The sequence below is a fragment of the Corvus hawaiiensis genome, chromosome 8, assembly GCF_020740725.1.
Source record: "Corvus hawaiiensis isolate bCorHaw1 chromosome 8, bCorHaw1.pri.cur, whole genome shotgun sequence".
Classification (NCBI taxonomy): Eukaryota; Metazoa; Chordata; class Aves; order Passeriformes; family Corvidae; genus Corvus; species Corvus hawaiiensis.
In genome coordinates, this window is record NC_063220.1 from 13,163,736 (window position 1) to 13,190,114 (window position 26,379).

The 26,379-nt window shown below is 53.7% G+C and overlaps 1 protein-coding gene across 1 annotated transcript in view; it reads right to left on the bottom strand.

Annotated features, from left to right (window-relative positions):
* Positions 1-859: 859 nt before the first annotated feature.
* Positions 860-26,379, bottom strand: part of TRIM8 (tripartite motif containing 8) — a 30,424-nt gene continuing 4,904 nt past the window's right edge. The window contains exons 3-7 of the mRNA XM_048311391.1: positions 5,223-5,318; positions 4,209-4,442; positions 3,807-3,838; positions 3,136-3,251; positions 860-2,405 (exon numbers count right to left, since the gene is read on the bottom strand). Of these exons, the coding sequence (XP_048167348.1) occupies positions 1,798-2,405; positions 3,136-3,251; positions 3,807-3,838; positions 4,209-4,442; positions 5,223-5,318 (1,086 nt within the window). The 3' untranslated portion in view covers positions 860-1,797. The remainder of the gene's footprint in view (positions 2,406-3,135; positions 3,252-3,806; positions 3,839-4,208; positions 4,443-5,222; positions 5,319-26,379) is intronic.

A 26,379-nucleotide genomic window follows, 5' to 3' on the forward strand; every position in this document is an offset into this window, starting at 1 on the left:
ATGGGGGGAGTTAGTGAGAGGGTCCCCCTCCCTTGAACCCACTGTTCTCGTTTCAGCTCACTGAGACTTTCTCTCCTTCCCAGTTCCCACTAAAACAGCACAGGGGGAATCCAAACCGGAACTAAACCAGGGGTGTTTTGCAACCAAGAAAAAATAAATCCGAACCCGAAGAGAGCAATGGAAAACCCTTCCTGCCTCTAGGACACTGCTCTGCTTTATGAAGTCAGCCTCATTTTCCCCAGAGGAAGATCACTGCTGCACACCCCCAGCCAGGCCAGCCCATGGCCCCACTGCACGTCCTGGACAAAGGGTTCCTCCTCACCCTTCCCAGCCTGGGCTGAGCAGAGGGTCCCCAAACCAGCCCGGGGTGCTGCCAGCACCCACAAAGCCCCAGGGGTCAGTGGGGGTTTAGGTGGGGATGAAGGCTCAAGGGCTGGGTGCCAGGGCAGCAGCATGGCCGGAATGGTGGATGCTGGCAGAGTCAGGAAAGCTGCTGTCCCCGACCCAGTCCCCATCCCACAATGGAGATTGTTCTGGAGCCTGTGGGCAGGATGCGGCCCGGCCAGCTCCGTGCCTGACTCACATCCTCGCCGCCTGCGAGGGAGCTGGTGGAGAGCCACATCTCCAGCACACCTTCCCACGGGCTGGGACACGGGATGGGCGCTGCTGGGAACCCCCTCCGCATGTGGGACCCATTGCCGCCCCAGTGCCGAGCTGCTCCCTCCCGAACAGCCCTCCGGAAAACCCCCGTCATCGTCCGGGCCCCCGCGGGCCTGGTGAGCATTTCCTTCCGAAAGCAGGTCGGAGCCTCCCGCCGGAGCTGGCGTTCCCGGGGGAAGAGCTGCAGCAGAGCGAGGCGTTTGCACTAAGTGATCACATTTATTTGAATATTTTGTGTGTGTGTGTGTGTGTGTGTGTGTGTGTGTCTAAAATCGGTTACAGAATAAATACCTGTGCCTTATAGCAGGAAGTCCACTTTTTTTTATACAAAGTGCTTGTTACAGGAAGTTGCATCAGCGATATGCAGGAGGGGAGTGCGTTTCGGCCACGCTTCCCCTCCTGAAAACTAGAACAGATTTTTTTTAAAATTTATTTATTCGTGGTTTTTTTTAAAGTTTCTTTTCCCTTTTTTTTTTTTTTTGTGCATTAAATTTCCTGCCATTGTGTATTTACAAATCTCTGAAAGAAGGAAAAAAATGCCAATATGCATGAGAAGTGGCCTTGTAACACAAAAAAAAAAATCAGCCTTAAAAAAAAAAGGTAACAAACCCAAAATCTACAAGTATCATTTCATACTGAATCAGTGATAGATTTTTTCTTTTTTTTTCTTTTTAAAAAGGGAAAGAAAGGGATGGGGAAAGGGGAAAAACTGAACCAAACCAGAAAAAATGAACCTGGAGAAATAGAAAGAGAGAAGGTGCCATTGTCCCTTCTGAAGTTTTCCAAAGGCAGAGAGGAGCGAGGAAGAGCACAACGCACAGACCCAGATGTCCGACTGAAATCCCCATCAAATTCTTCTCGGTAATTTCTCCCTCGTGTTTACCCAGCGAGGGGCAGGAAGGACTTCCAAAATTAAATTAAAAAAAGGCATTAAAATGAAAAAAAATATTATTTCATTTTTAAAGGATTAAAAAAAAAAAAAAGAGAGATATTATAGAACAACCCTCCCCAAAATCCTGGAGGGGCGTGAGGCAGGGAAAAAATTGGGTTTGATTTAAAGGGGGGGAGGAAAAAAAAGAAAAGCCAAACCAAACCAGACTTTTCTCTCTGAACACATCATCGAGCGGGACTCTCCGGTTAACTGGTGACGTAGTGTTTGGCCGATGGCTGGCCGTAGACCCTATAGAAATCCTGCCGCCCGTGCTGCTGGGATGCGTCAATCCATTCCCTCACGGCAAGTCCCGGGAGCGACTGGGGGACGGCGGGGGCGGGCGGCAGCGGGTGGGAGTACTCCTGCGACGAGACTGTCCAGGGGAAGTGCCCCGACCGCGGGTAGGGCTGGTGCCCGCTGTGGTTGGACACCGAGGAACAGTAACAGTTATCCACGGAGCAGACGAGGATTTTGCGCCCGCCGTACTGGGAGAGCACGGACTGCTGAGATGACGTGGTGTTGGGGTAGTGAGATGGGTTGAAGACGGAGCCCGAGTGCACCGGCTGCGGGCCGCTAGGAAGTCCAACTATGTGCTGCGTGGAGCTACAAGGCACCATGGCTTGTGCGGACTGCCCCTCGCCAGCCGAAGCGCCCTGGCTCATGTACTGGCTCGCCACAGTCCCGGACGATGGCTCGAGGAAGCTGCCCTCGGGAAAGGCGGTGGAGTGCTTGCGCTTCTCCGCGCCGGAGTTGCTGACGGTGCAGGGGTACATGGGGATACTCTGCAGGAAGGGGACGGGGGTGCTCAGAGGACCTGCGGAGGGGAACGGGAGAGGGGGATTGTATTAAGCACACCATGGCACAGCTCCAGGGTGCTCCAGCCGCTGATCTGGAGCTGCAGCAGGGCCCCAAGACCCACATTCCAGCCCCGCGTGTGCAGAGGGTCCCCCAGCCCGTCCCACCAGTGGCAAAGCAGGCACACAGCCCTGTGCAGGTGGACTTGCAGATTCAGTTCTGGGCCCTTGCCAGCGTGCTCAGAGCGGCCCCGGGCGCTGCTCTGCAAACAGCTCATGAACACAGTCCCTAAGAGGAGCAGAGTGGGACAGCCTGAGGGATAAACATGATTTCCCCAAGGAGAGAGGACTGGGAAGCCTCCGCAGGACATGGTCTGCTCCCAGGCATTGGCTGGGGGCTGTGGGACCACACCAGACCCTGGCTGTCCCTGCCCACATGCTGACCCCCATCTTTCCACTGACTTTTCCTGGCAATGGCCAGCCCCTCCAAAAGCCCTGTATTTCAGGGTTTTTGTGTAACCCCAGAACACAGCCATTTCACAAGACAAGGAAAATGCCCTGCGGAAAGTCAGGAACTGGCTTTGTGACTCTCCACGCCCCTGCTGACTGCAGAGGGGCTCCAAGGGGTCCCTGACCCCAAACAGCTCTCACCACTGTTTTGTACTGGGATCTGCAGGGCAGCCAGCTGTGGATACAGCAGGTAGTGAGGTCCCATGCCCCTGCACCCCTCAGCCCTCAGGTTTCACCCACCTTCCAGCAACTTCCTCAGCTGCTTCTCCTTCTTGGCGATCTCGTTCAGGAAGAGCTTGGAGTTGAGGTGGCCGATTTTGGGTGGGGGCAGGCTGCCACCTGTACAGTTCTGAGTCCTGTTGGGGATGGCAGGCAGAGAGGTGTGAGTTACAAGGTAGACTCAGGAGAGGGACAGCTCCTCCCCCCCACCCTCCTGGAGCCAAACCCCCTCCCTAGGGTAGAGGACAGAAGGGAGCTGGCTGTCTCTGGCAAGCAGGACCTTCCCTGTCCAGTTTTGCTGTGAATGTCCCCCGCCAGGGCACACCTCCTGCCATGTCCCCCCCTGCATGGCCATCCCAGCTCACTTCTGCTCCATTAGTGCTGGCTTTAACTTCCTGCCCTGGCTATGCCCAGTGAAGCTGGACTGAGCCCTGCACCCTGACCCGGCTGGTCCCACCCTCTGCTCTTCCACAAGCACAACACTGTTTCCCCTAGTCCCTGGGGAGGACCTGATTGAATGGCTGCATGAGGGGATTTTTTCATCCTCCCAGAGAGAGAGAGAAGCTGAGCGTGCCTCTCCCAAATCCTGTAGCATCCCTGGCCCTGGTCTTCCTCTGGACATCGTGCTGCTGCCAGCCCTGTGGACAGGAACACACCCTTTGCCCCGAACATGTCTGTCCCGCTGTGCTTACCTGTCCATTAAGATTTTCACAGACTTGGTGTTCTAGAAGTGGAAGGAGAAGCTCTGGTCAGTAAGGCCAATCCCTGCCATGGAGGCTATGCCCCCTTTCAGTGTCAGCTTCCATGGCCCCCCAGGAGGGGACAATCTGACCATGGGCACTGAGCCCCCTTTCCCCTGCAGGGGCTGCTCCAGCCCCATCTCCAGCTGTGGCATCTCCTCATTTGAGGCCAGCACTGAGCCTGCCCCCCTCCTCCTTGATTTCTCCCACTGCTGAGCCCTCTGGAGGCATCAGCCAGCCCTGATAATGTCCCCATCCTGCTCCCCACCACACCCCATGCCTATCCAATTCTTCCCACACAACCAGACCTCTCCACAGCCCCCATCCCACCCTGGCATGGGCAGCTGGTCTTACCTTCATGAAGTTGATGTCCTCAGTTTTGTCAAACATGACCTGGACAGAGCTGAGGAGCTTCTTGGCCTCCTGCATGCGCTCATTGAGGTGCAGAACCTGGGCTGCATTCTCATTGCAGAACTTGGCCTGGGCCTTGTCCAGGATCTCCATGGTCTTCCGCAAGTCCTCATCTAAGATCTGGTGCATCTTCTCATACTGCAGGCGCACCTCGTCCTTCAGCTGGCTCACCTTCTCCTGGGGAGAGGAGCAGGGTCAGGCCCTCTGTGCCCTTCCACCTCTTCCATGATGTCCCAGGACACCTGGGTCCTTTCCCAGCAGTGGAGAATGCAACCTGAAAGCTGCACCCCAGCTCTGCTCTCCTGCAACACCCAGACAGACCAAACCCTGCTGTCAACTACCACATGGGACTTCTATGTGCCAGAGACCCAACAGGGACACTGTGAAGGTTTGATTGGTTCAGCAGGTCCTTGGACCTACTTCCTGGGGTCTGTGTGGTGTCACCTCCTGAGACCTAATGCCAAGGAACAACCCGCCACACCACCGACAGACTGTGTGCTCCCCTGAAAAATCCCACCCATCCCCATCTGCATGCCCTTTCCCATCTTCATCCTCATCCCCAGCCCCACCCCAGGCTGGAGACACTTCATGTTCCAGAGCCTTTCCTTTCATGCTCTGGGAGGCCGAGGCGCCTTAAGGATCATGAGCACTCCCTCCCTGAGGAAGGCTGTGCTGAGCTGAGGACAGCTGAGGCCATCTGATACTTAAGGACAGCCTTGTTCCTCACGTCCCAACTCCCCCCAGCACCCATGAGGCTGTAGGGCAGCTCCAAACACATTTTGTCTCCCAAAATGATGACTGACAAGGGTGAAATGGAGGCAGGCAGTCTGTCTGGCTCCCCTGAATGTCTGCCTTCCTCCCTGCCCACCTGGCCCCTATGTTTAAGGAGATTGTCCCCATTGTGCCATGGGGTGACCATCCCTGGGACTGGCCGTGGCAGGGTGAAGCACTGGTTACCTCGACCAGCCGCTTGTCTGATTCCAGCTTGTAGAGCTGCTCTTCGATGTCCTGCTCCCGCTCCTCCAGGCGGTCCTGCTGCTTCATCAGCATCTTCTGCAGAGATAAGAGAAAGCAGCATCATCAGAGCCCAGCAGCCGCGTGTGCCAGCGAACGTTGGTGCTGCCCACACTGGCTCTGCCCACGTGGTTCAGGAAGGATGGTGCTTTTTCCCAGCAGGATGCTACTGCCAGGCTGAAAGCCCAGGCATAGCTTGTGGAACTGGAAACCTGGTTATTTCAATGGCAGAAATGGCAGAGGGGCTGCGTGTGCCGGGCTGTGTTACCGGCTGGGTTGGGTCCCCTGGATGGGGGCAGCACCTCAGGTAACTTTCTGCAGCCCAGTCAGTGGGGCTGGGTCAGAGCCAAGCCCTGAGGACTGTGGGGGGGACACAGAGAGGCTCATCTCCCACTAAGGCCGTACCATTTTGAGGCCCATCACCCATCGCCAGCAGGCTCCTGTGAGACATCACCACGTCCCTCGCGCCCCCGTACGCCACGCCAAATCCTTTCTCCCTTCCCCGCCTCCGTGACAAGCCCCAGAGCCAGCGTCAGCGTAATCTGGAGGGACAGAGTGAGGAGGAACGGGGCCTCCCCCCGCCACACTGCCAGCCCCCAGCCCCACTCCTTGGGGCTGGGCCTGGGCCATCCGCCGATTAACTGGGACACATTTATCCCCAGCTATCAGCGTGAGTGCCTTGCTCCTGCATGCTTCCCACTGCCCATGAGAGAAGGGCTCTATCCCTGTGAGCAGGAGCAGGGCTTCCCAAAACACCCCTCAAAATCAACTCCAAATATTCACCCTTCATGTTTACTGGGGGGAAAAGCCAGGACACCAGCGGGGCAAGGAGAAGGGCTTTACCCGGCACAGAGATGCGGCGTTAGAGACTCAACGACAGGGGCGAGATGGAAAGAAACCAGCAGCGAGAATGAATTTCGAGGGGATTATTGCTATTATAAACCGCCACTTGGGAATTTATAATCAAGTAATTAATTCCTGGACGAGGCGGGAGGGGGAGGGTGGCAGAGGCGCTGCTGGGATTAATTGCATTGCAGGGAAAGGCTGTCACCTCCGACTCAATTCAGGAGCAGGAATGCGAAGCCTCCTCCCTCCTGTTGTTTTTCTTAAGGTCTTGAGAACCTCCAGCCTTACTGTCGCTGGGCTCCTACCACTAATAATAACGAGGAGCTAAAAAAACCCAGCTTCCCACTCACAGGCACACTCCACATGCATGCCCGGGGCCCACGCGTGTGCACCCACCCAGGCACATGCAGGCAGACACACAGACAGCACATCCATTGAAACAGGGCCAAGGGGCAGTCACAGCAATGCAGACCCCCAGACCATGGGGGGACTTTGCTGCGCATGTGCACAGAAACACAGGGGCCTGCAGCATCCAAGGGCATCACTGGAAGCATCCACACGGAGAAAGATTTGAGGCATATATTAAAAATCTCCTTTTTTTCATTGTAAAAGGGCTGTTATTTGTGTTGCTGCAGCATCAGGAGGCTGCAGTCCACTCCCAGGTTTAACATGGTGGGAAATGAGCTCTAGAAAGTGAGTGCCAACACCACTTGCTTGAACCTTGAAGAACCGAGGGTGCAGGCAGGAACTGTGTCCCAGGTCCTGTGCCAGCAGCCAGGCCTGAGTGTGGGGCTGCTGAGGGCTTCTCTAGAGGCTCAGAGAGGGTTTTGGATCAACCACCAGGCAGAACTGTGGGGTAGGTGGGCAACAGCCCCATGTAGGTGGGCTGAGAAGTGGCAGGCAACAAGCCTGCTCCAGGGCTCCAGAGAAAGAGATGCCTTCCAACATTCCTGCTTGAAGGTGGCCAGTTGAATGTGGGAGTTGGGCAGGTCGTGCAGTGCAGGCTGAGCTGCTCACTGCCCAGGCTGGGCAGCCAAAGGACACGAGGAGCTTTGCACAGAGCCCTTCCCTACGCTTCCCTCCCTGCCGCAGATTCGCCATCTCCACCACGAGCAGCCAAACCCATCCCGCACCAGCCCACCCAGAGGACGGCCAAGTCTAGCCGGGGCCCCGGGAGCAGCCCAGTCCTCTGCCTGACTTTCCTGTCTGCCAGCTGGGACAGGAGTGGGTAAAAAATATAGGACAGGACCCAAGGCTGACAGCTTGCTGGGCACAGAGGCCAAATCCCCATCCCACTCTGTCATACCGATCAGGTATCTGACATACCTGAGGCAGCCACTGCCCTTCCCCCCGATGCTGCTGGGATGCTCTTGCAGGGGAAACCAGGGTTTTCTATCACTGGCAGATGCCAGGCGGGCAGAGGCCACCCTGCCAGCCCCACTGGTGTGAGGGACCCCCGAGGGAGGCACTGAACAGCCCCGGACATGCACGTACCACCGCCCTGCAGCTGCCGTGGCAGAGCTGCCAACCTTTGTGTTTTGTAACAAACCTCAGACTGCTCCACTCCTGGGATCATACAGTTATGTGAAATCACAAATGTACACATAAATATATGTAAAAATAACTTTTTATACATATAAGTTAATTTCATATCCCTTCACAGCTGGAAAAAGTGACCAAAATCCAACCTACAGCCACAGAAATCAGAGAGAATAGAGGACATGCAGCACTTTCTTTAAACCTCACATTTGAGCCACTATTTCGATTTTAGGTTGATTTAAAAACTGTACGTGCCTGGGATCGCAGTGGAATGGGAGGGCTTTTCACCCACAGCAACAAAACCTTAACAAGACACAAGGGTATGAATTACCCCTTCCGACACCGAGTGGCAAAATCTCATTGTCTATGCAATACAGGCTGAATTCCTTAGGTGTTTTGAAAAGGAAAATATATCCCTTCCATCCCCTCCCAAATCTGGTATTTCTGAAGTCATGAACTCCTCCTCCTCCAGGATCAGAATTTCTCGGGGTAATTTCTCATATTTCATGCATGACCTTGATGCTGGGAGAACCGAGGCTCCCTCTGTACAGGCACCCTTCCCAGCCTATGAGCAACTCTGATCCCAGTTTGTCTTTTCCAAGACACGTCGCCAGTTTGCGAAACGCATGCTAAAAATGCTTCTTATTCCAACACCAGCTGAGAGTGAATTCATCTCATTAATTAATAAATTAATCAGTGGCTGGGGTAAGTGGCTGGTCCGCCATGACCCTGTAGGCCCTAGTGAGACAGGGCTAGCTCACAGAGACCAGCTTATTCTGCGGGAGATGAACATAATGTCCCCCCTCCTCTTGGAAAAAAATGAAGTGTGGGTACAAAAGGGCTGAGCCCATACAGGGAGTTGGCAAACACGCTGTGGGCATCAACCCTGCAAGGGAGCTGGACCACCGAAGGTGGAAGGACAAAGGAGGGGAAGTTATCCTTCACTTCCCTGCGGGAGTGAGGGTGCACTCCTCCTGTGCAGGCGGAGGAGGGTGAGTCCTGAGCAGCCATTGTGGCAAGTCAGACGGGTTTGGGGTACTAAGGTCATGCACTGGGAGGGAAACACTACTTGGAGGGACATCTCTGCAGGAAGCAAAGCAAGCACGGCAAAGTCTTGTTGCAGGGAGGATGCACACAGCAGGTCCCTGTGGGATTGTGCTGAGGGAAGGCTTGCTGACCATCGCTATCCACGGTGCTTGCTGGGAGAACACCACCATCAGGGAAACCATGCTCGCCTTGCCTGCATCTTACTGCACCTCCTGGTCAGTCCCCCTGAATCTGCGCTGGCCCCAGATCCCAGTGCCTGCCCCAGCATGGGACACATCCACCCTGCCAGGCAGGGTATGGGGTATGTCTTCTGGGGGACAGGGCAGTCCCAACAGAGAACTTCTGCAACATTAAATGCCTGCAGCCACAAGACAGGAAGATGGTAATAAAGAGTTTAACAGCTCTGATGATACAGGGCTTCTATGCTTCTCATCTGAGAGCCTCTGCATGGCTGCAGCACCACAAGCCTCAGATGTGTTTCACACATGGGTCCAGCTCAGCCAGCTGGGAAAACCCCCACTGCAAATGGGGGCAGTGGGGTGTGGGAAGGAGTTCACACCCACCCAAGACCTCCCAGGCAGGGAGCAATCTGTCGGAAAGATGTCTCCTCTGACTTGTCTTAGGCTGGTCTCACCACTGTCCTCTCCCAAAGGGCAGGGCTAAGCCTGTGGTCACTGCTGAGCCCCCAGTAACAGCAGATTATTCCCCTGCCCTGCCTGAGGTCCGTCACTCCTCTCATCCCCCCTTTGCAGCCTATTGCCCTGGGGCCAGCATCGGGGCATCAGAATCCCATGACATGCCCCAAGGTTTTGTGTTCTCTGAGACTGGTCAGGGCCCTTGTGTGCCTCCCAGGGAGAGCTGGCAGGGGAGAGCCCATGGCACCCCTTTCCTGAAGGCTCCAGTGCTCACCAGCCCCTGCCCAACTCCCAGCAGGATCAGGAAGGAGCCTGGCAGCTTAACCAGAGGCAGACCGGTGCCCCATGACCTGCTGAGCTGATGTGGTTTTAAACAAGAGCTGGAGCAGTGAAAAGCCTTACTGTGTTCATAGGGCAAATGGAGCCCATGCAGCTTCTCTGATGTCTAATAAGCACTGTGCATCCTTCAGGGCCATTCATCTTGCAAGAGCAACCAAGTGCCCACACACTGACCTGTGGGATGCTTGCAGGATGCTAATTCCCAATAAACTCTGCTGAAACTGTCTGTGGGTTTGGAGGGTACTACAGCAGGGCAGGTGGACAAACCACAGGAGTGCACAGCCCTCATTCCCGTAGCAAACCGGAGGAGCAGAGACTGCCCCACAGAACACCCTTAACCCCAGCTGGATGGCTGGCCCAGGACAGGTGCACTCACTTCTCTGCCTCTCCTTCTTCCTCCTCTGCGCCCAGGCCTTCCCCTCGCCGCCAAATCCCAGCCACCAAGTGAATAAGGACATTGTTTGCAGTCACCGGAAAGCCAGAACGGAGGGAGCAGCTTGGAGCATGAGGGGGAGGAAGGGTGAGGAGGAGAAGGAAGGTGGAGCCGGAGCAAGGAAGCCGCAAAGGGCAGATGGATGCCTGTTGTGGGAATGGCTCCAGACACCTGCAGCTCAGCCCAGGACTGGGATCAAGAGCCCCCATTGAGACACATGTCCCGGCACGTTGCTGGAGACGGGCCTGAAGTCACAGTGACTGAATTTTAACGCACTGAAAGCCCTGGACCAAGGAGGCGAGCGCAACCTTTTGCCTCCCCAGGCCTCCCACACACAGACTTCCCTCTCCCCAGCCCCGCTCCACCGTCAGCTGGACAGTTTTCTGAGAAAAACCCACGCGATGAGCTATTTTCATCCCTCCTGAAAGTGTCACCTCACCTGCTAACACACCAGAACCTTGACATGGTGCACATCTGGGGCACAACAGCCAAGTGCCCCCAAAAACAGGATCTCAAATCATGAGATCATGCACCACCACAGCCCAAGGGGACCAGTCCCCATAGCCCAAACGCCCTGGAGCATCCCTCCCACCCTGCCACGGTCTCCTGCTGACCAGACCCAGGCAAAACCAGCTCTTTCAAACTCCCCACAGCCCTCATGACACTCGCAGGAGGCTGATTCACTTAAAGGGGCAGGAAGGAAATGCCTTCTGGTTGGGGTTTCATCTTGCACACATTTACAGTAAGCACCAGGCAGGAGGGAAGGTCTCCAGCCAGAGCACGAGGTCTTGCCTTCCTTGGCCAGCCTGGAGCACACACAGTGCTCCAGGCTTTGGCTTTTCTCACGGTGCTCTCTGTTCAGAGATCAGGCTGGTTTATCCTCAACAGGGGAAGGAAGAGGGGAGGGGAACAGCCTGAGATATTAATAGCTGCCCTTGCTAGGAAGGGATGGGAGCAGCAGCCATGCAGTGAACAGGCATCAAAGAGACCCCCTTGCCAGCACTGAGGGACCCCTGAGCACCAGGAGAGCCAGTGCTTCCCAGAAAAGGGCTGAAGGCCAAATATTCAGCACCAGCTTGGGGGAACAGGATGTACAATGACTCTTGCAAGAGCAGCTCTCCACCCTGCTCTCATGCTGGAGTGGGTGAAGATGCCTCCTGCTTGTCTACATGACCCTGTGAGATGCTGCCTGGCCTCTGAGCCTTCCCCGGGACAATAGGAGAAACAATCAGGCTTAGACTCATGTCCCATCTCCACTGGCCACCCCACAGGCACAGCCCTATGTCCCACCTCCTGTGCCCAGCCCAGCACAGGGCATCCCTGCAGCATGACTGGCACACAGCAGCTGGATGCTCCCATGGATCCACGACTCATGGCTGCTTAGCAGAACCAGGTCGGCCCTGGCTCCTGGGGCATCCCAGGACAGTGGGCATGGCAGACCACACTTCTCTGCACGTCCCTGTACCAGAGCAGATCCTGGACCACCACAGGGCTGTGCTGGTGCCTGCAGCCTGGAACAGCTCTTTCCCTTGTTTACACCCAGCAGAAAGGAAGAACTTGTTAATAAGGGGAAAATACAAGCATTGTGTTGCATGGGGCCAGCAGCAGGATTTCTGGAAACCAGGAAATGGGGGACCTATTCTCTGTCAGAAAGTGACCTTCAGGGGGACCTTGAGGATGTTAATTCACCCTCCTGGGCCTCTGTGCCCTTGTCCCCCTGCTCCTCACGGCCACGGGGGTTACTTGATGCTGTTCCTCTCACGTAAATGGGGGAAAGAGGCTAGGGCTCTACCTATAATTTTTGGACCCCAACTTCAAGCCATGGCCCAGCGGCCACTGCTGTCAGTGTCCTTGGATCAGGGACAAAGATTTGCTTCGAGGGGAAAAGGAGGATAAGAGAGATTAAGGAGCAGAGAGATGAGGCCAATGGCTGGAGACACATCACCTCTCTACCTGCAGCCCGGCAAGTCCTGGAGGAAGGAGCCTTCCTCATATCAGGTGTCCAGTATGGGTGATGCGGCCCTCAACAGAGGCTTCCTCCATGCAAAGCACGGCAAGAGGCAGTGAAAGCAGGGCAAACTGCCTCTGCCAGACCTGGGGCTCAAGACTCGCTCACAACATGTGCAGAAGAGGAAAAAAGGGGCTGGAAATGCACCAGGAAAACGAGTACCAGGACAAGAAGCTAGTTTGCATGCTGAGCATGCAGCCAGGCGAGTCATGACTGATGCTGCTGGCTCCCCAGGACAAAGATGAGCCTTGGTGATAGAATCATAGAATCACAAAATCATTAAGATTGGAAAACACCTCCAAGATCATTGAGTTCAACCTTTGACTGAACACCACCATGTCAACTAAACCACTAGCACTAATGGCCATGTCCAGTCATTTCTTGAACACTTCCAGGAAAGGTGACTCCACAACTTCCCTGGGCAGCCCATTCTAATGTTTAACCTCCCTTTCACTGAAGAAATTCTTCCTGATGCCCAACATGAACCCTCCCTAGCACAGCTTAGGCTTGTCCTCATCTTTGTCACTTGTTGTCTGGGAGAAGAGGCTGATCCCACCTCAGTACACTCTCAGGCAGGTGTAGAGAGTGATAAGGTCTCCCCCAGCCTCCTTTTCTCCAGGCTGAACACCCCCAGCTCCCTCAGCCACTCCTCATTTGGCCTGTGCTCCAGACCCTTCACCAGCTCTGTTGCCCTCCTCTGGACTTGCTCCAGCACCTCAATATTATTCTTGCAGTGAGGGGTCCAAAACTGAACACGGGATTTGAGGTGCAGCCCCCACCAGTGCTGAGTACAGGGGGATGATCACAGTCCTGGTCTTGCTGGCCACACTACTGCTGATACAAGCCAAGATGCCACTGGCCTTCTTGGCCACCTGGGCGACTGGTGGCTCATGATCAGCTGCTGTTGACCAGTACCCCCAGGTCCTTTTCTGCTGGGCAGCTTCCCAGCCACTCTGCCCCAGCCAGTAGCACTGTGTGGGGTTGTTGTGACCCAAGTGCAGGATCCAGCACTTCACTTTGCTGAACCTCATACAGTTGGCCTTGGTACATTGATCCAGCCTGTCCAGATCTCTCTGCAGAGCTTTCCTAGTATTAAATAAGACTGGTCCCAAAACTGTGCCTTGGGGAACTTCACTAGTGACCATGCCTTTGGCCAGTACAGCCACTTCCTGCCCCATATCTGCCAGGAGAGACAGCATTCCATCAGGGAAAATGCTCCCACACTGTGTCCCAATGCTACAGGGACAGCAGATGCATTTGGGCGGTGCAGGAGCAAGACGGAGAGACCACCTCTGAGGGCTGCTGGGGCTGCGGGTGCAGGCGCAACCAGGCCCTTGGGGCAGCGAGGAACTCAGGAAATCTCTTTTCTTTCTGCTGGGAAGGGAGGGAGAAGAGATCCCCACCCAGGCTTGGGTGTGGACACTGGCCAACAGTCCACCCCAGCCAGCGTTTGGTGGGAGGCCAGCCCAGGCCACCTTCGCCTGGGAACAGAGAGAGGCAGGAAGAATCACAGGGCTCAGTTCTGTGTTTATGAAGGACAAGGTCTGCATCTTCTTTGTCATCAGGGATGCAAGGGAGGAGCTCTTTTCCCCACCTCTTTCACTTCTAAAGGGAAAATGTACAGGTTTAGGGCTGCTTATAAATTAGTGCCAAAATTCTCCCTGCTGCTGAGCCATCTCCAGCACAGGGCTCTGGCTGCAGGCCCTGGCACAAACCTGCCCTGCCCAGCACCAAATGCCCTTTGAGTAACCAGCTCAGGAGCACCAGCACTGGGACACTGCAGGGAAAAGTGCAGGGGTTTGCGACATCCTGAAAGTTTCAGACACCTGACCCGAGTGCCTTGAGCAACTGTTTCCAGACACTTGGGAGCTCAGACTGACACCAACACCTGGAGCACAACTGGTCCCCATGACCAGCATTGCCTTGTGCTTCATCCCTGCCACACCAGAAAATAAAATCTGGGGCCTGTAGCTGTATCGAGTGGGATTCACCAGATTTCACAGTTTTTCATGTCATGTAATCATCAAGATCATGTAATAAGTCCTGCCCTTTCTGCCTTCAGCACACTCTGTGCTCGTGGTTTTTCAAATGCTTCAATCAATTTATACGGACATTATAGGGGGCCTATGTTCCTTTTCTCCCTCTTCTGTCTGTTTTCATACATCTGCCCCTTCCCAACCACAGATCCAGATAAAAAATTTATCCAGCAAAAAAAGAGCAGTCTGTCTTTGGTGGGATCATCTCCCCCAGCTGGCTCTCAGAAGTGCTCTGCCAGCTCCAGTGGTGGCAGTCTAGGCAGCAAAGGGAGATCACTCAGTGCTGAAACTCACAAAGTCCTGCTCCTCACACAAGCCCTATTGCTCTGACAGATCATCTCTCAGTCACTCCTCCCATAACCCCCATAAAAAATTCAACAGGCTTTGGCAGCACCCCCAATCCTGCCTTGATCTGTTGCTGTCCCAGTCTTGTCTAGCTCTGTTGAATTCCGAGATCTTCCCAATGTGATGAAATCTCAAGGTCCCAGCCAGTTGTCCCCAAACTGTGGCTGTGGTAATGGCTTGCCTTCCAAAAGAGCCATCCTGCAAAGACCCATCCTATTGCTCAGCAGCAAACCTACCCCCATCTGCAGGCCCTGCAAAATTGAGAAACCCTCACTCCCCCTTCCAAATAAACATCTTGGATTCAAGATCCAGCTGGCCTATGTGATCTCAGAGCCTTCTCCCTGCAGGGGTGAAACACAGCCAGCCTCTTCCACCCTTGCTCCCATTGCCAGCTGAGCAGCCTCTCCCCTGCCCAAAGACCTCCGCTCTGCACCCACCACAGCTGAGTCCTGCCATGGGAAGCCCTTTTGGCTTCCTACCCCCCTGATTCCGAGTTTCTGCTCTGGAGGGAGCCTGGCACGAGGATCTGGAAGCATAAACAGGTTTTGTGAGGAACTCAGATACCTCTGAGGAGCAGAGCAGCAGCAGCAATACCCACGTACACCCACGTCCCAGCCATGAGACGACCAGCAACGACCTGCAGCCACGTGCCCTATCAGTGTCTCATTTGGTGACCCAAAGAAAAGGGGTCCAGCTGCACTAAGCATCTCTCCAGACTCAGGCAGCACTAGAAAGAAAACCCTCCTTTGATTTAAAGGCCATGATTTTTTTTTTTCCTCCCAACTGATCTAGTTAAACTTCCAACCGCTCAAGGCTATTTTAATTTGTACTGGTAAGTTAAATCAACACAAACAAGGGCAGAACAGGTTTATATGCACCTCTATTACTGGCCTGCACCAACTGGAGTGCAGCTACATTTCTCCAGGCAGCTTTTTTTTTTCTCTAATAAAGATAAGGGGGACATTTTTTGTGCACCTCCAACTGACAAACGGAGCCTGAAAGTGAATTGGGAGTCAAAGCCTTGAGGAAAGTCAAGGTGACTTATGCGCCAATAGGCTGGATTCAAAGAGCTCTGCAAAAATGCAGATCAACTAACAAGATTTATAAAACCCGTTAGGGGTTTAGAGGTCGCTTAATTCTCCAAGGTGCCAAGGAAAGTGCCTGACTCTCAGAAGGATGGATGGAGCTTACAGAGGTGGCTATCTCAACCTTTTGGTTGCTTCAAGAAAAGCGGACTCAATTTCTCTTGGAAATGAAGTTTTGACATGCCAAGATGTTTACTGTGAGCCTTGGCTCCTCCATCACTTACTTTAAAGCAAAAGAAACCAAGTCCTGTTGCTGCAGACAACTCTTACAAACATCTACCGAAAGCCACAGCAGAATCTGCTGCTTCAGCTCACCAGCGCCAGACACCACCCAGAGGAGTATGAGACCAGATTCCACACACAAGCTGGAAAAAATAGAAGGGGGGAAAAGACTCTGCACTTCTACAACTCCCCAGTGCCTGGCATTTTGCAGGCTGGAAGCAGCCTGTCAGCACCTGCGAGCAGCCAAGGCAACATACAGCGAGTCCATCCACCCCAGTGACCACGACCACAGTCTGCTGAACACCAAGGACCCTCCACCGCCTCCCCACTGGGTTTTTGCTCTTCCCTTTTTTTTTTTGTGAGGTGGCTGTTGAGAATCTGAAAGCCCGGATTATAATCTTTATGAATCCCATAGTTAGATCGTGCTGAACAGCAGCCCAGCAATACCAGATGTTCAAACAAAGCTGCCAACAGACAGCTGTCTGCAGCTTGCAGCGTGTTTTTACTTTAAAATGCAAAATGATACCAATCTATATTAAAAGAGAGACGTTCAGAGCCTTGCGATAGCAGCTGAAGCCGCGGATATTGCTCTTTCATGCAGGGTGTGGCAGCAGAAGGAAATATCTCAAAAACTACTGCTTAAGCCACCCTCCCAGCCCCCCCAAATCCTGGCCCCTTTCCTAATGGGAAAGAGACTCACGTTACTGCCTGAGTGCCGTGAATGTACCAGTGCGTGTCCAAACAAGCCAGCAAAAAGAAAAATGCAGCATGAACAAACACTGTCTAACGAAGGATGCCAGAACGAATCTGGGCGCTGCCCACACCTGGCTCTCAGCAGCATGGGGAGGACAAAGTGACACATGGGGGGACGGAGGGAACCAGTCCAGGGGTGGAGGGTGCAGCCCCTCCTGCACAACTGATCAAAGTGGGACAGGAAAGGTCCCTCTGGCAGCACAGCATCACCAGTGGAAGCATGGGATGGAGGGGCATCTTCTGGCCCACCTGCCCAGTGTCCCATCTCAGGTTGTCCCACATCCCTCTAAAACACATTGGGATGCTCTGGCCCCACTGGAGAAACTCTGCCTGAGTCTCCTTGATGTGAAGCAGATTTTCAACTTGCATTGCTTTGTACCTTTATTTGTTAGGCTGGCTGGGACCAGGCACAAAGCCCTACACCCTGCAACCTTTTCTGCACACTAGCAGCTGGAGACGGCAAGAACTGGAGCTCAGCCTCGCTCTTCATTATTCCTCCCTCTGGAAATGCAAGCCACCCACAACGACCACATTTTGGGGATGGCAAGTCCCAAATACACTAGGCACGGCACAGTACTCCTGGCTTACAAGAATTGTGCAAGGAGGGCTCTGACTTACTCGAACGTGACGTCCCAAATTCCCCACCAACCGCGATCACAGGAAATCTTTGGGACCGGTCCCAAGGCTGCCTCATTGTGCTCCGAGCAGCAACAGCATGAATGAATCATGCTCCTCAACGTGACACCCAGCTCCCAGCAACGTACTCAGGACCAAAATATTTACGTTGCAAATGAGTAAGAATAGGACCAGATCCCCTCCCCAGCCTGGTGGCATAAAAAGGCCAACCTGGTCTTGCATCGAGCAAGTGGGTGGCAGAAGGATAGGAAAGCAGGAGGCAAAGACCAGTCCCCATGTCTGGCAGCCTGGCTCTGCCCAGCAATGCTGAATCAGAGCCCTTCCACGTAAAAGCAAAACCCCAGAGTGGCAAGCACTGAGACTACGATCCCCGTGGTACCACGCTCCTTCTGGGTGACACGTGAGGGAGCATGCTGGGACCTGTAGTTTCCAGCCAGCCAGCTGCAAAATGCCATCCTCCAGTAAACACATCTCAAATTAAAGTGATGCAAGGCCCCCAAGCTCCTGGCAAGGTGCCAGCCATGGCTTCTTGTTGGCAGGCACTTGGCCAATTCCCATGTGTTGCACTAGCCCCTTTCCCAGGAGAAGCCAAGAGCCCGCAACCCACAAATCCCCTCGCAGCTGACCTGCAACCCACCCTTTCTGAAGCAACATTTCTGCATGGACAGCAGGATGCTCCCAGAGCTCTGGTGCAGCCCTGGCCAGCAGGAGACATCAGCCCTGCTCCTGCCTTGGTGTTGAGCCCCTCCACCTCTGCTCCATGGCACTGCGATGGCAACCCTCGAGCAAGACCCTGCATCCAGCACTGGCCAAACTTCAGCTACGTAAAGCCCAACACTGCATCCCTCGAGGGGTCCCATAAAGATTCCACCGAAGCAATCAGAGTCGTAGGAAGCAAAAGGCAGCACACTGGCGTGGTGTTTTCAGGCAGAATAGCACAAGCAGGCAAAGCTCCGCTGAATCACCTTGCCAGCTGGGGACAACCACCTCCCCACAGCATCCCAGATGGGCATGCAGCCACTCCAGGAGTGCTGTCACCCCGTGCTCCAGCAAGGCCAGTCCATACGTCACCCCCTGGGGAACGTGGCACCCCTCTCCTCACCCGCTCACCCTCCCCGCTGCGGAGGAAATCATGCGCCCGGCTGATGTCAGGAGGCATCACTTCACACAAAGGCCAGGCTTCCTGGCAGGGAAGGGGTGGGGGAGTGGGGAGGAAGGGGAAGAGGAGCCCGGGGCAAAGGCAAATGGCATCTACAGCTCCTTGTGTGTGCAAAGGGGCAGCAGCAGGAGACAACATGGCTCCTTCTACTTCAATTGCCCTTGCACCTGGGAAAGAGAGGCAACATCGTATATCCCAGTGCCCTTCACAGCAGCCACAGCATGGCCCTGCCCTGCATCCTGTGCACCCCTTTAAGAATGCACTGAAAAGAAGGGACTCAAGTTTATTTTAATTTGCTCCTGCAAATAAATCAGTTCCATCTTGTCCACACCAGGCAGGCTGTGGCTGTTGCCAACCAGGGGACACAGCTTCCTGCTTAGCACCCAACCAGGAGAAAAACCACTTCTATGACAAGATCCAACATCAGCACCCCAAAAATGGGCACGAGCATGCACCCCACCTGTCTCCTGCTCGTGGGTGGATAAATACTCATGGTACCCATTAATTGATAAATACAGATGAAAATAACATATTGAGGACCACAGTCAAGAGTAACCTGCAGCCCTCATTCCCAAACTCCTCTCTCCGGTATGCTTCCCAAAGCCAAGCATCTTCGCAAAACATGGCATACCATGGTACCCACAGGATCAACGTAACTCCTGCTTCAGCATCTCCTCTCCTCCTCTACCTCTTGCAGTCCCAGCTCGCCCCCAGGCAGCGAAAGTGGCTGGTGGCCAGCACCAGACTGCATTGCTTTTGTCTCCAACTCAGCCTCTCTCTCAAGGACAGGAGCACTCTGGACCAGCTGCACAGGGACCAATGAAGAGGGCTCGGCTATAGGGGACCTGTGGGATGTGGTCGATGTTGATTGAAAAGGGAAATCACTGATGTTGCAGGGGGCAGCCAGGGAAGGTGGATTTTGGATGTGGGCACCACCAGGGAATAACTGCAAAGGAGCAAACCCTGCTGCTCTCCTTCAACGTGCTGACTTCTGCTCCTAGGAGAAGGCCTGCCATTGGTTTTTAATCTCGCTCGATTACGGACCAGCCTTTGACATTATTGATCTCAGGCCTCTGAAGTATCATTTATCTTCCAGGTTTGACTTGGCGATCAGAGCTCGACAGCTCAGACCCCAGTCAGCTCCATCCTCCCAGGGAGCCAGGGGAACTGCTCTGCTCAACTCCGGTCCTGCTGATTCATGTGAGCCATATTTAAGGCTCAGTTTCCATCCTCACATAAGGTGTCTTTCACTCTCTGCCTACCTGGCATTTCATTTTCTGACTCAAAAATCCAGCTCCTCAGGTCTCTGGCAGACCAGCAGTGCTTTCTCAAGTTTAGCAGTCCAAGGTGCCTCTAGTGTGCCCTGCTTCCCCCTTTCAGTTTCATTATCCTCTTTCAAAGAGGATGCAGCAGAGACACAGATATTATGGGACGTGCTGAGAACTGCACAGGGACTGGGGGAGCAGCGCCAGCAGTCAGTGTACAACCAGAGAAGCCATTTCTAGCTGTGACCCACTGCCATTTTCTAGAGCAGAAAGGACCAACAACGGCAGCTCCTCATTCCCTAGTGAGATTGCACCCACAGAAAAACCAGCTAGCTATCGTGGTTCTGTGGTGGCTTCCCCTTACTTGCCAGCCAGCACAGCTGCCACAGGGCCAGCTCATGACTTGTGCTTGACCTTCAAAACGTTAATGCCTGCTCCCTTCACCAGAAGAGATGGGCTGACAGGTTCCCTTTCCCCTGGATACCTACATCCAAACTGACAGACACTCCCAGCCTCCACTGTTTGGGAAGCACAAGGTTTTCCTCAAATGTCTTTGTCAACAGCTACTGGATGCAGCGTGTACACGAAGGCTGTCTTTTCAGATGCCTCCAGTCTCTCTCTCCTGCAAAGCCAGGCCTTGTGTTTTGGGAAGGAGGGGCATTTCCTGAGGAAGGCTCCCGTGGGCAGTTTTAATACATTGAGAGAGGAAGGTTTAGTTTTTGTTCTTCACCTTGTTATCGTTTATCATATTGCTGAAAAGCACTTTGGTAAATGGAGATTAATACCATGTGCACTTATAGATTGTTGCAGGAGCCAGGAGCCAGCCCTGGGGAGGACCAGGGGAGGAAGAGCCTGGATGGGCGCAGCTAGCAGGGTCCAGGTTCTGCAAGGCACCACCATCAGCAAAGAAAGCTCCAGTCTCCAGGACTGCTCCCCCACACTGCCATGGACTTCCTGACTCCTACCAGGTCCCCCCACCTCTGCTTACCTCTAATTTAGGGTAATACCTTGACTTCCCCACCCAGACTTAAGGTTGTTGCAGAGATTAAAATGATCTTTTCCTCCCCTGTTTTAAGTAGAAAGCTACAAATTCCTTAGCTGGAGGACAGGCCTTGGTTTTACCTGCTGGGCTCACATGCTCAGGAGATGCGTTTGGCAAGGGGTGGTCTTCACACCAGGCACTGTTTCTAGTTCTCTGCCCGGATGCCCTGCTGTGCAGGATGCCAGCAGGCAGAGGCAGGAAAATAGCCCCCAAATGTACTCACATTCCCTTGAAGGGGGCGGGCTCTGTCCCACCTGCTACGACCAAACTACCTCTGACCAAAACAGAGCTCGCAGGCCTCAGCCACCGAGCCACAACAGTGCAGCTGTGGCAGGAGAGCTGCAGTAATTCCCTCCTGGATCTGGCCACCCCCATCACTAAGGGGCTAGCATAATACCAGAGGGAAGGGGGAGTGCAGCACCCCCCCGCACTGTCCCCAAAGGGTCTGTGAGGGGGACAGAGACCTCGCAGCGCATTTATTCCGCTCCATCCATTTGAGAGGCACGCTTCAAGGGGCTTTTTGCCGTCAGAGGCGGGTGCACCAGGACAGGAAAAGAACAAAGGGAGGCACCGGCACCCCCAGCCCTTTGTCTGAGCGCAGAGGAGTTCACCTGCAGGGAAAACCTGCTCCCACCGCAGAGGCAGCAGCTCCACACGGATTTGGATGGGGAGAGGGATGCGGCCCCCCCTGCTAGCAAGAGGATAATGAGCAGAAGGATGCAATCACATTACCCTCTCTCTCCCCTTGCCACATGCACAAGCCCATTACAGTGCACGCCAACCCCCCCGACTTACCAACAACCCAACAGCCGCAACCAGCAATAAAAACCATTGCCACAGAAATACCAACCCACCCCCAGTGTGATCGATCTGTGTCTGCGTGTGGCCCAGCACCAAACCCTGGAGCTCAGCTCCACCGACCAGGATTGTCTGGGAGGGAAGGGGGTGGGAGACTAGTTTCCAGGGGATGGGGTTTTAAAGGCACACAATAACTGGCTCAAATGAGGGTTTGGATTAAGCTGTCGTATGGCAAGGGAAAACACTGCCTCCATTAGGACATGGGGGATTTTCCTTCCCTTTCTCCAAAGCTACAGCTCTAGGATGAAGCTTCCAGGTCACCCAGGCAGGGAGAGGAGAACTGGGTGATGCTGAGCAAATGGGGGATCCTGAACAGGGAGAGATGGGTGGAGGGAAGAAAAGGCAGATCAGCCCTCCCCAAGCCCCAGATCATACAGTCGGCTGCTCTGACAATGTTTACTCATATTTCAGAGAGACACAGCCATCCGGAACGTCACTCCCTGCCAACTGCCTCATCTGGAGCCATCCACAGCTCGGCTCTTCCCAGCCCACTCCAGAGACAGCCCCCCCCACCAAAGCATCCACACAGCAAGAAACTGCAAAAGGACAGGTAGGGGGAAGAGAAGAAACAGAGAAATTAAATTAATTAATTTTTTTTTTAACAGTTCTGGTACATCATCCCAGCAAACTGATGACTTGGAGTGTGCTTGGAGTGTGCCGGCACCGCTGCAGAGTGCAGGGCACTGCGCTGAGCTGGGAACTTCTGCTCATGTTACCATCACAAGAGAATCACAAGACAGAAGAGGGACAACCACGATGCCCTGGTGAGAACAGGCTGAAGCTGTCCTTATCAGAAAGGATCCAGGACTGGGAACCTCTTCCCCGAGTTCATCTGGGGGACATATGTAAAAACTTTTGCGTGCATCCAGAGTCTCATGCCTGTAAATAACCATCCCTCCCTCCATATTTGGGACCAGACATCTCTTCCTCCCATTCCCAAGCATGCTGGATGTAGCTCTCCTAGGGAAAGGAGGGGTGGCTGCCTCTGTCCTTCCATGGAGGAAAGGGAAGGGCAGGACATCCCCGGTCCTGCACATTTCACATCTCCCCACTGGTCCCCCAGCATTTGCCTCACCTTCTCTTCCAGCAAACGGAGGTTCATTGCAGGAAATTGGCTACCACTGCAAGCAAGCTCAGCAGCTTTGAGTCCTCTGTGCCATCCTCCTTACTTCAACCCAACCAGCATCTCCTCAGCCTACAGGCTGTTGATAAATGTAGGAAGTTGACAAAGTCACCAGAACCTAGCCCAGATCCATAGCATTTTATTTTTTTTAAGGGCGAAAAAGCCAGGCCAGACCAGATTCTGCCCCGGAGCCTGCGTGGCAAAGCAGAATCCAGCTCCAAGTGTTTATTTATAAATCCGTACATACATGTACATTTGAATTCTGACAGAATTAATTCTGGCATCCAGCTAATTCAAAGCATTCCTCCCCCATCACACTACTGTTGCAGGCCAGCCCTGCACAGAAGCTGATTATAAAATGCTGCACTAGCCAGGCATTTCTGCAAAGGCTTGTGCTATTGAGCATTCAGTCTTTCCTTGCTTGGCTATTTCATTGTTTCGGTGTCGATCCCTCCTCTCTTGCCCTGTGTTTCCTGGTTACTTTTGTCCCTGCTCTGGAAGCACTGCTGCTCTCAGCCCCATTTCAGTGTCAGATTGAAAAAAAAAAAAGCCCAAAACAATTACATGAAATTAAAGACAAGAAAAGAAGAAATTATCACCATGTACCAAGATTTTCAGTAAACAGATAGGTAACGAGCAAAAAAATAGGCCAATATGCTGCAAGACAAGCTGCAGACAGATCTGGGGATAGAAAACCCGCTGCCTGCCTCCCAAGTACAGCTAAGAAATCCCTGTGTGGTCACACGCTGTCCTCTGGAGCAGAGAGGAGAGAGGTCAGGGCAGCCAGCACTGTAAGAGCCTCTTTATTCTTGGGCAGTTGCACGAATCTGATCGCTTGTGCCCTTTGTGAGACATGGAAATCTGCCTTCTCCTCCCACCCCCTTCGCAAGCCCCTCTTCTGCTCCCCCTGCTCAGATGAGGACAGAGGCAACTCCTTGGCTCCAGAGGCAAAGACCAAAGCAGCAGAGAGTCTGTGGATGCCCCTCTGGCAGGACCAGGCCCAGATGGGCACGTGGGAGACCCTGAGAACGGTGCTTTGTTGGAGCAAGGGGAGGGGAGAAGAATGCAAGGACAGTCCTGGGACTTGTGCATTCCTTGAAGGGCTCACCCAGACTCCCACGTGTGAGGCACGAGGCTGAGGGGTGGAGAGAAGTCCAGGGTGTCCCACTGCAGTTCATGTCTCTTCTACTTCCCCCTCTCCATCATGCTCATGGGCTTGAGGAGAGCAGCACGCTGCACACCTCCATACCAGCAGACACATGATGCTCACATAAGCATCACACGATAGATTTAGATTAAACAAGGGTCTGGGCTAAATTCATTATGCCCTCATCACCAGCCAAAGCTGGGCTTGGACCTCCTAGTTCAGAGACCAGACCACAACACCTCTGTCTCAGGGGCTCATTCAAAGTCACTGCTGAAGGAGGGCTTCAAGGTGGAAAGCTCTAGGCCAGGGCAGTCTGGTGTGCAAGGCTGTGCCTAGAGATGCCCACCTGCAAAGTACAGCCAACTGCAGAGGGGTAAGCCTGGGCTACATTTTGTTGCTATTCCTTGCAAAGCAGCTCAAGGTCCTCAGATGAACCTTTCCTTACCTCTCCTCTTTCCACCTCACTCTCCGACAGCTCCCATCCACACCGCATTGTCCCCTGTGGGAAAAGAGCATTCTCCACTACAGCCCCTGTCCTACTCCTTTACCATGGCTGTCCCCTCCACACAAGCCTCCTTCCTCCCACCCAATCCACCAGGCTGCCCCCCAGCATTCTCCATCTCTGCTGTCACTTCTCGGATTGACTCCACACAGAAGACTTGCAGCTGCAGGTCTGGATCAAACAACCACTGGCAACCTGACGTGCTAAGGGCAAGGAAAATGCTCAAGCTTCGCAGGAAAGCAGCGGGGAAAAGCCCTTAATCCAAACCCTGTGGAGGCAGGAGACTGCTCCAGTTCAGCCAAAGATCTGGGACTGCCAAGATACCCACTGCTGCTTGGCCAGCAAACCCAGAGGGGTTTACAGCAGGGTGGCTAAGCCCCCCCAGACCTCTCTAGGGCAGCTTGGGCTGCTGCAGGTTGAACTGAAATCTGCTGCCCCTGACAATACAGCACAGCAAAGCCTGACAGATTGATGTGGTGAGTGGCACAGAGCTAGGAAGCCAGGCTAGGTGGGTGCTGGGATTTCTGCCACTGCCCAAGGCCCAAGAAGTCAGTGCTCATCATGGCAGCTTCACCAATTGACAGCATCCCAGGGCACAATGATCAGTCACATTTAGGAGCATAGTGCCATATTCCTGAGGCCCCTGGGCAGGAACTAGGGCATAAGCAAAGCCAAGGAGGGAGAGACCTGGATTAGGCTGACCTAACCCGTGGGCCGGGCTGGCAGTTCAGCTCTGGGGTGCTGGTGGAAGTTCAGATGGGGGTCGCAGGGAGAAGCTGCACAACTCCTGCTTCATAGGACCTGCTGCAAAAGTTGTCTGGGGACCAGATATGCTCAAAGAGTGCCACAGCAAATGCCTGCCAGGCACCAGCCACACCACCTACAGCCACGAGAGCTAAATTAGCACTCAAGCAGTTGGGCACTTGCACTCACAATGCCTGCAGTGAGCTGCGTGCCGTGCTCCTCATAAACAAGTCATCTGGAAAATAAGTAAGCCTGTAAAAATCCAGTCCATCACAAGTTACCAAACCTGTTTCAGAGTAAAATAACCTAGAGCAGCTCACGCCAGAAGCCTGGCAATGAAGCTGATCCCAAGCTTCCCCACCAGTGGGGCTCCCTTGGTCCCAGCAAAACATCTCTGGCACAGATGGAAGCATGGGGATGCAACATGGGACTTGGTGGTGGCCAAAGCTGGCAAAGAACCAGTTTCTGGTATAGACTTGAGATCCTTCTCTTCCAGTGCTCCTACCAAGTGCTCACCTTTCCCCTTTCTCATTATAAAGCATGTAAGTTGGCCTTATGTGGGATGCTGCCAAGAAAGAAAGCTCAAACCCAGGGAGTTGAAGATGGACTCAGCAGCCCAGTCCCTGTCACCCTGGATTTGCTGAACATGCCCTGCTCCATGGACAGTGCTGGATGCTGTTCCTACATACCTGCACGAGGGTTCCCAATGTTTTCCTGCAGGTGGTCTCAGCACCACAACGCGTTTTCTCCCTCTTAATGTAAAGCCACCAGAGATCTTCAGAATATGAAGGGATTTCTAGGAAGCTAGGTCAGGGGGAAATCTATCTCCTTCCCCCCAAAAAAAACAGAAGCAGGAGGAGAGCCTCTCTACCCAAGACCCTTTCCACTGGTGGCACCTCCAGCTGAGGACAAGCAGCTGGGAAACCCCTGAGCAAGCTCAGATGTACCTGGCCTCAATCAACCATGTCCCGCACAAAGACAGGGCAAACATGGTAATAATACCCTGCAAGTGAGTCTCTTTCTCTGACTGCTGACTTCTGACCCATACTCCAATCCCAGCAATGTAATTTTCCCCTTTTTGGATGGAGAAAAAATAAAAAGCAACACATCAACTTTGCACTGGAGCAACTTTCTTTTTCAGCCTTAGAAGCAGGTTCCCCAATGCAGGCAGAAGGCATGTGGCTGGGGCAGCAAAGGCAAAGATGGAAGAAAAAATGTTTCATTTTGAGACCTTGACACAAACAAAATGACAAGAAGCAAAAAAAAAAAAGAAAAAAAAAGAAAAGAGGGTGCCTTGTTGGGTTTTCTTTCCCCCCTCTCCTCTTTAAGCGCTACA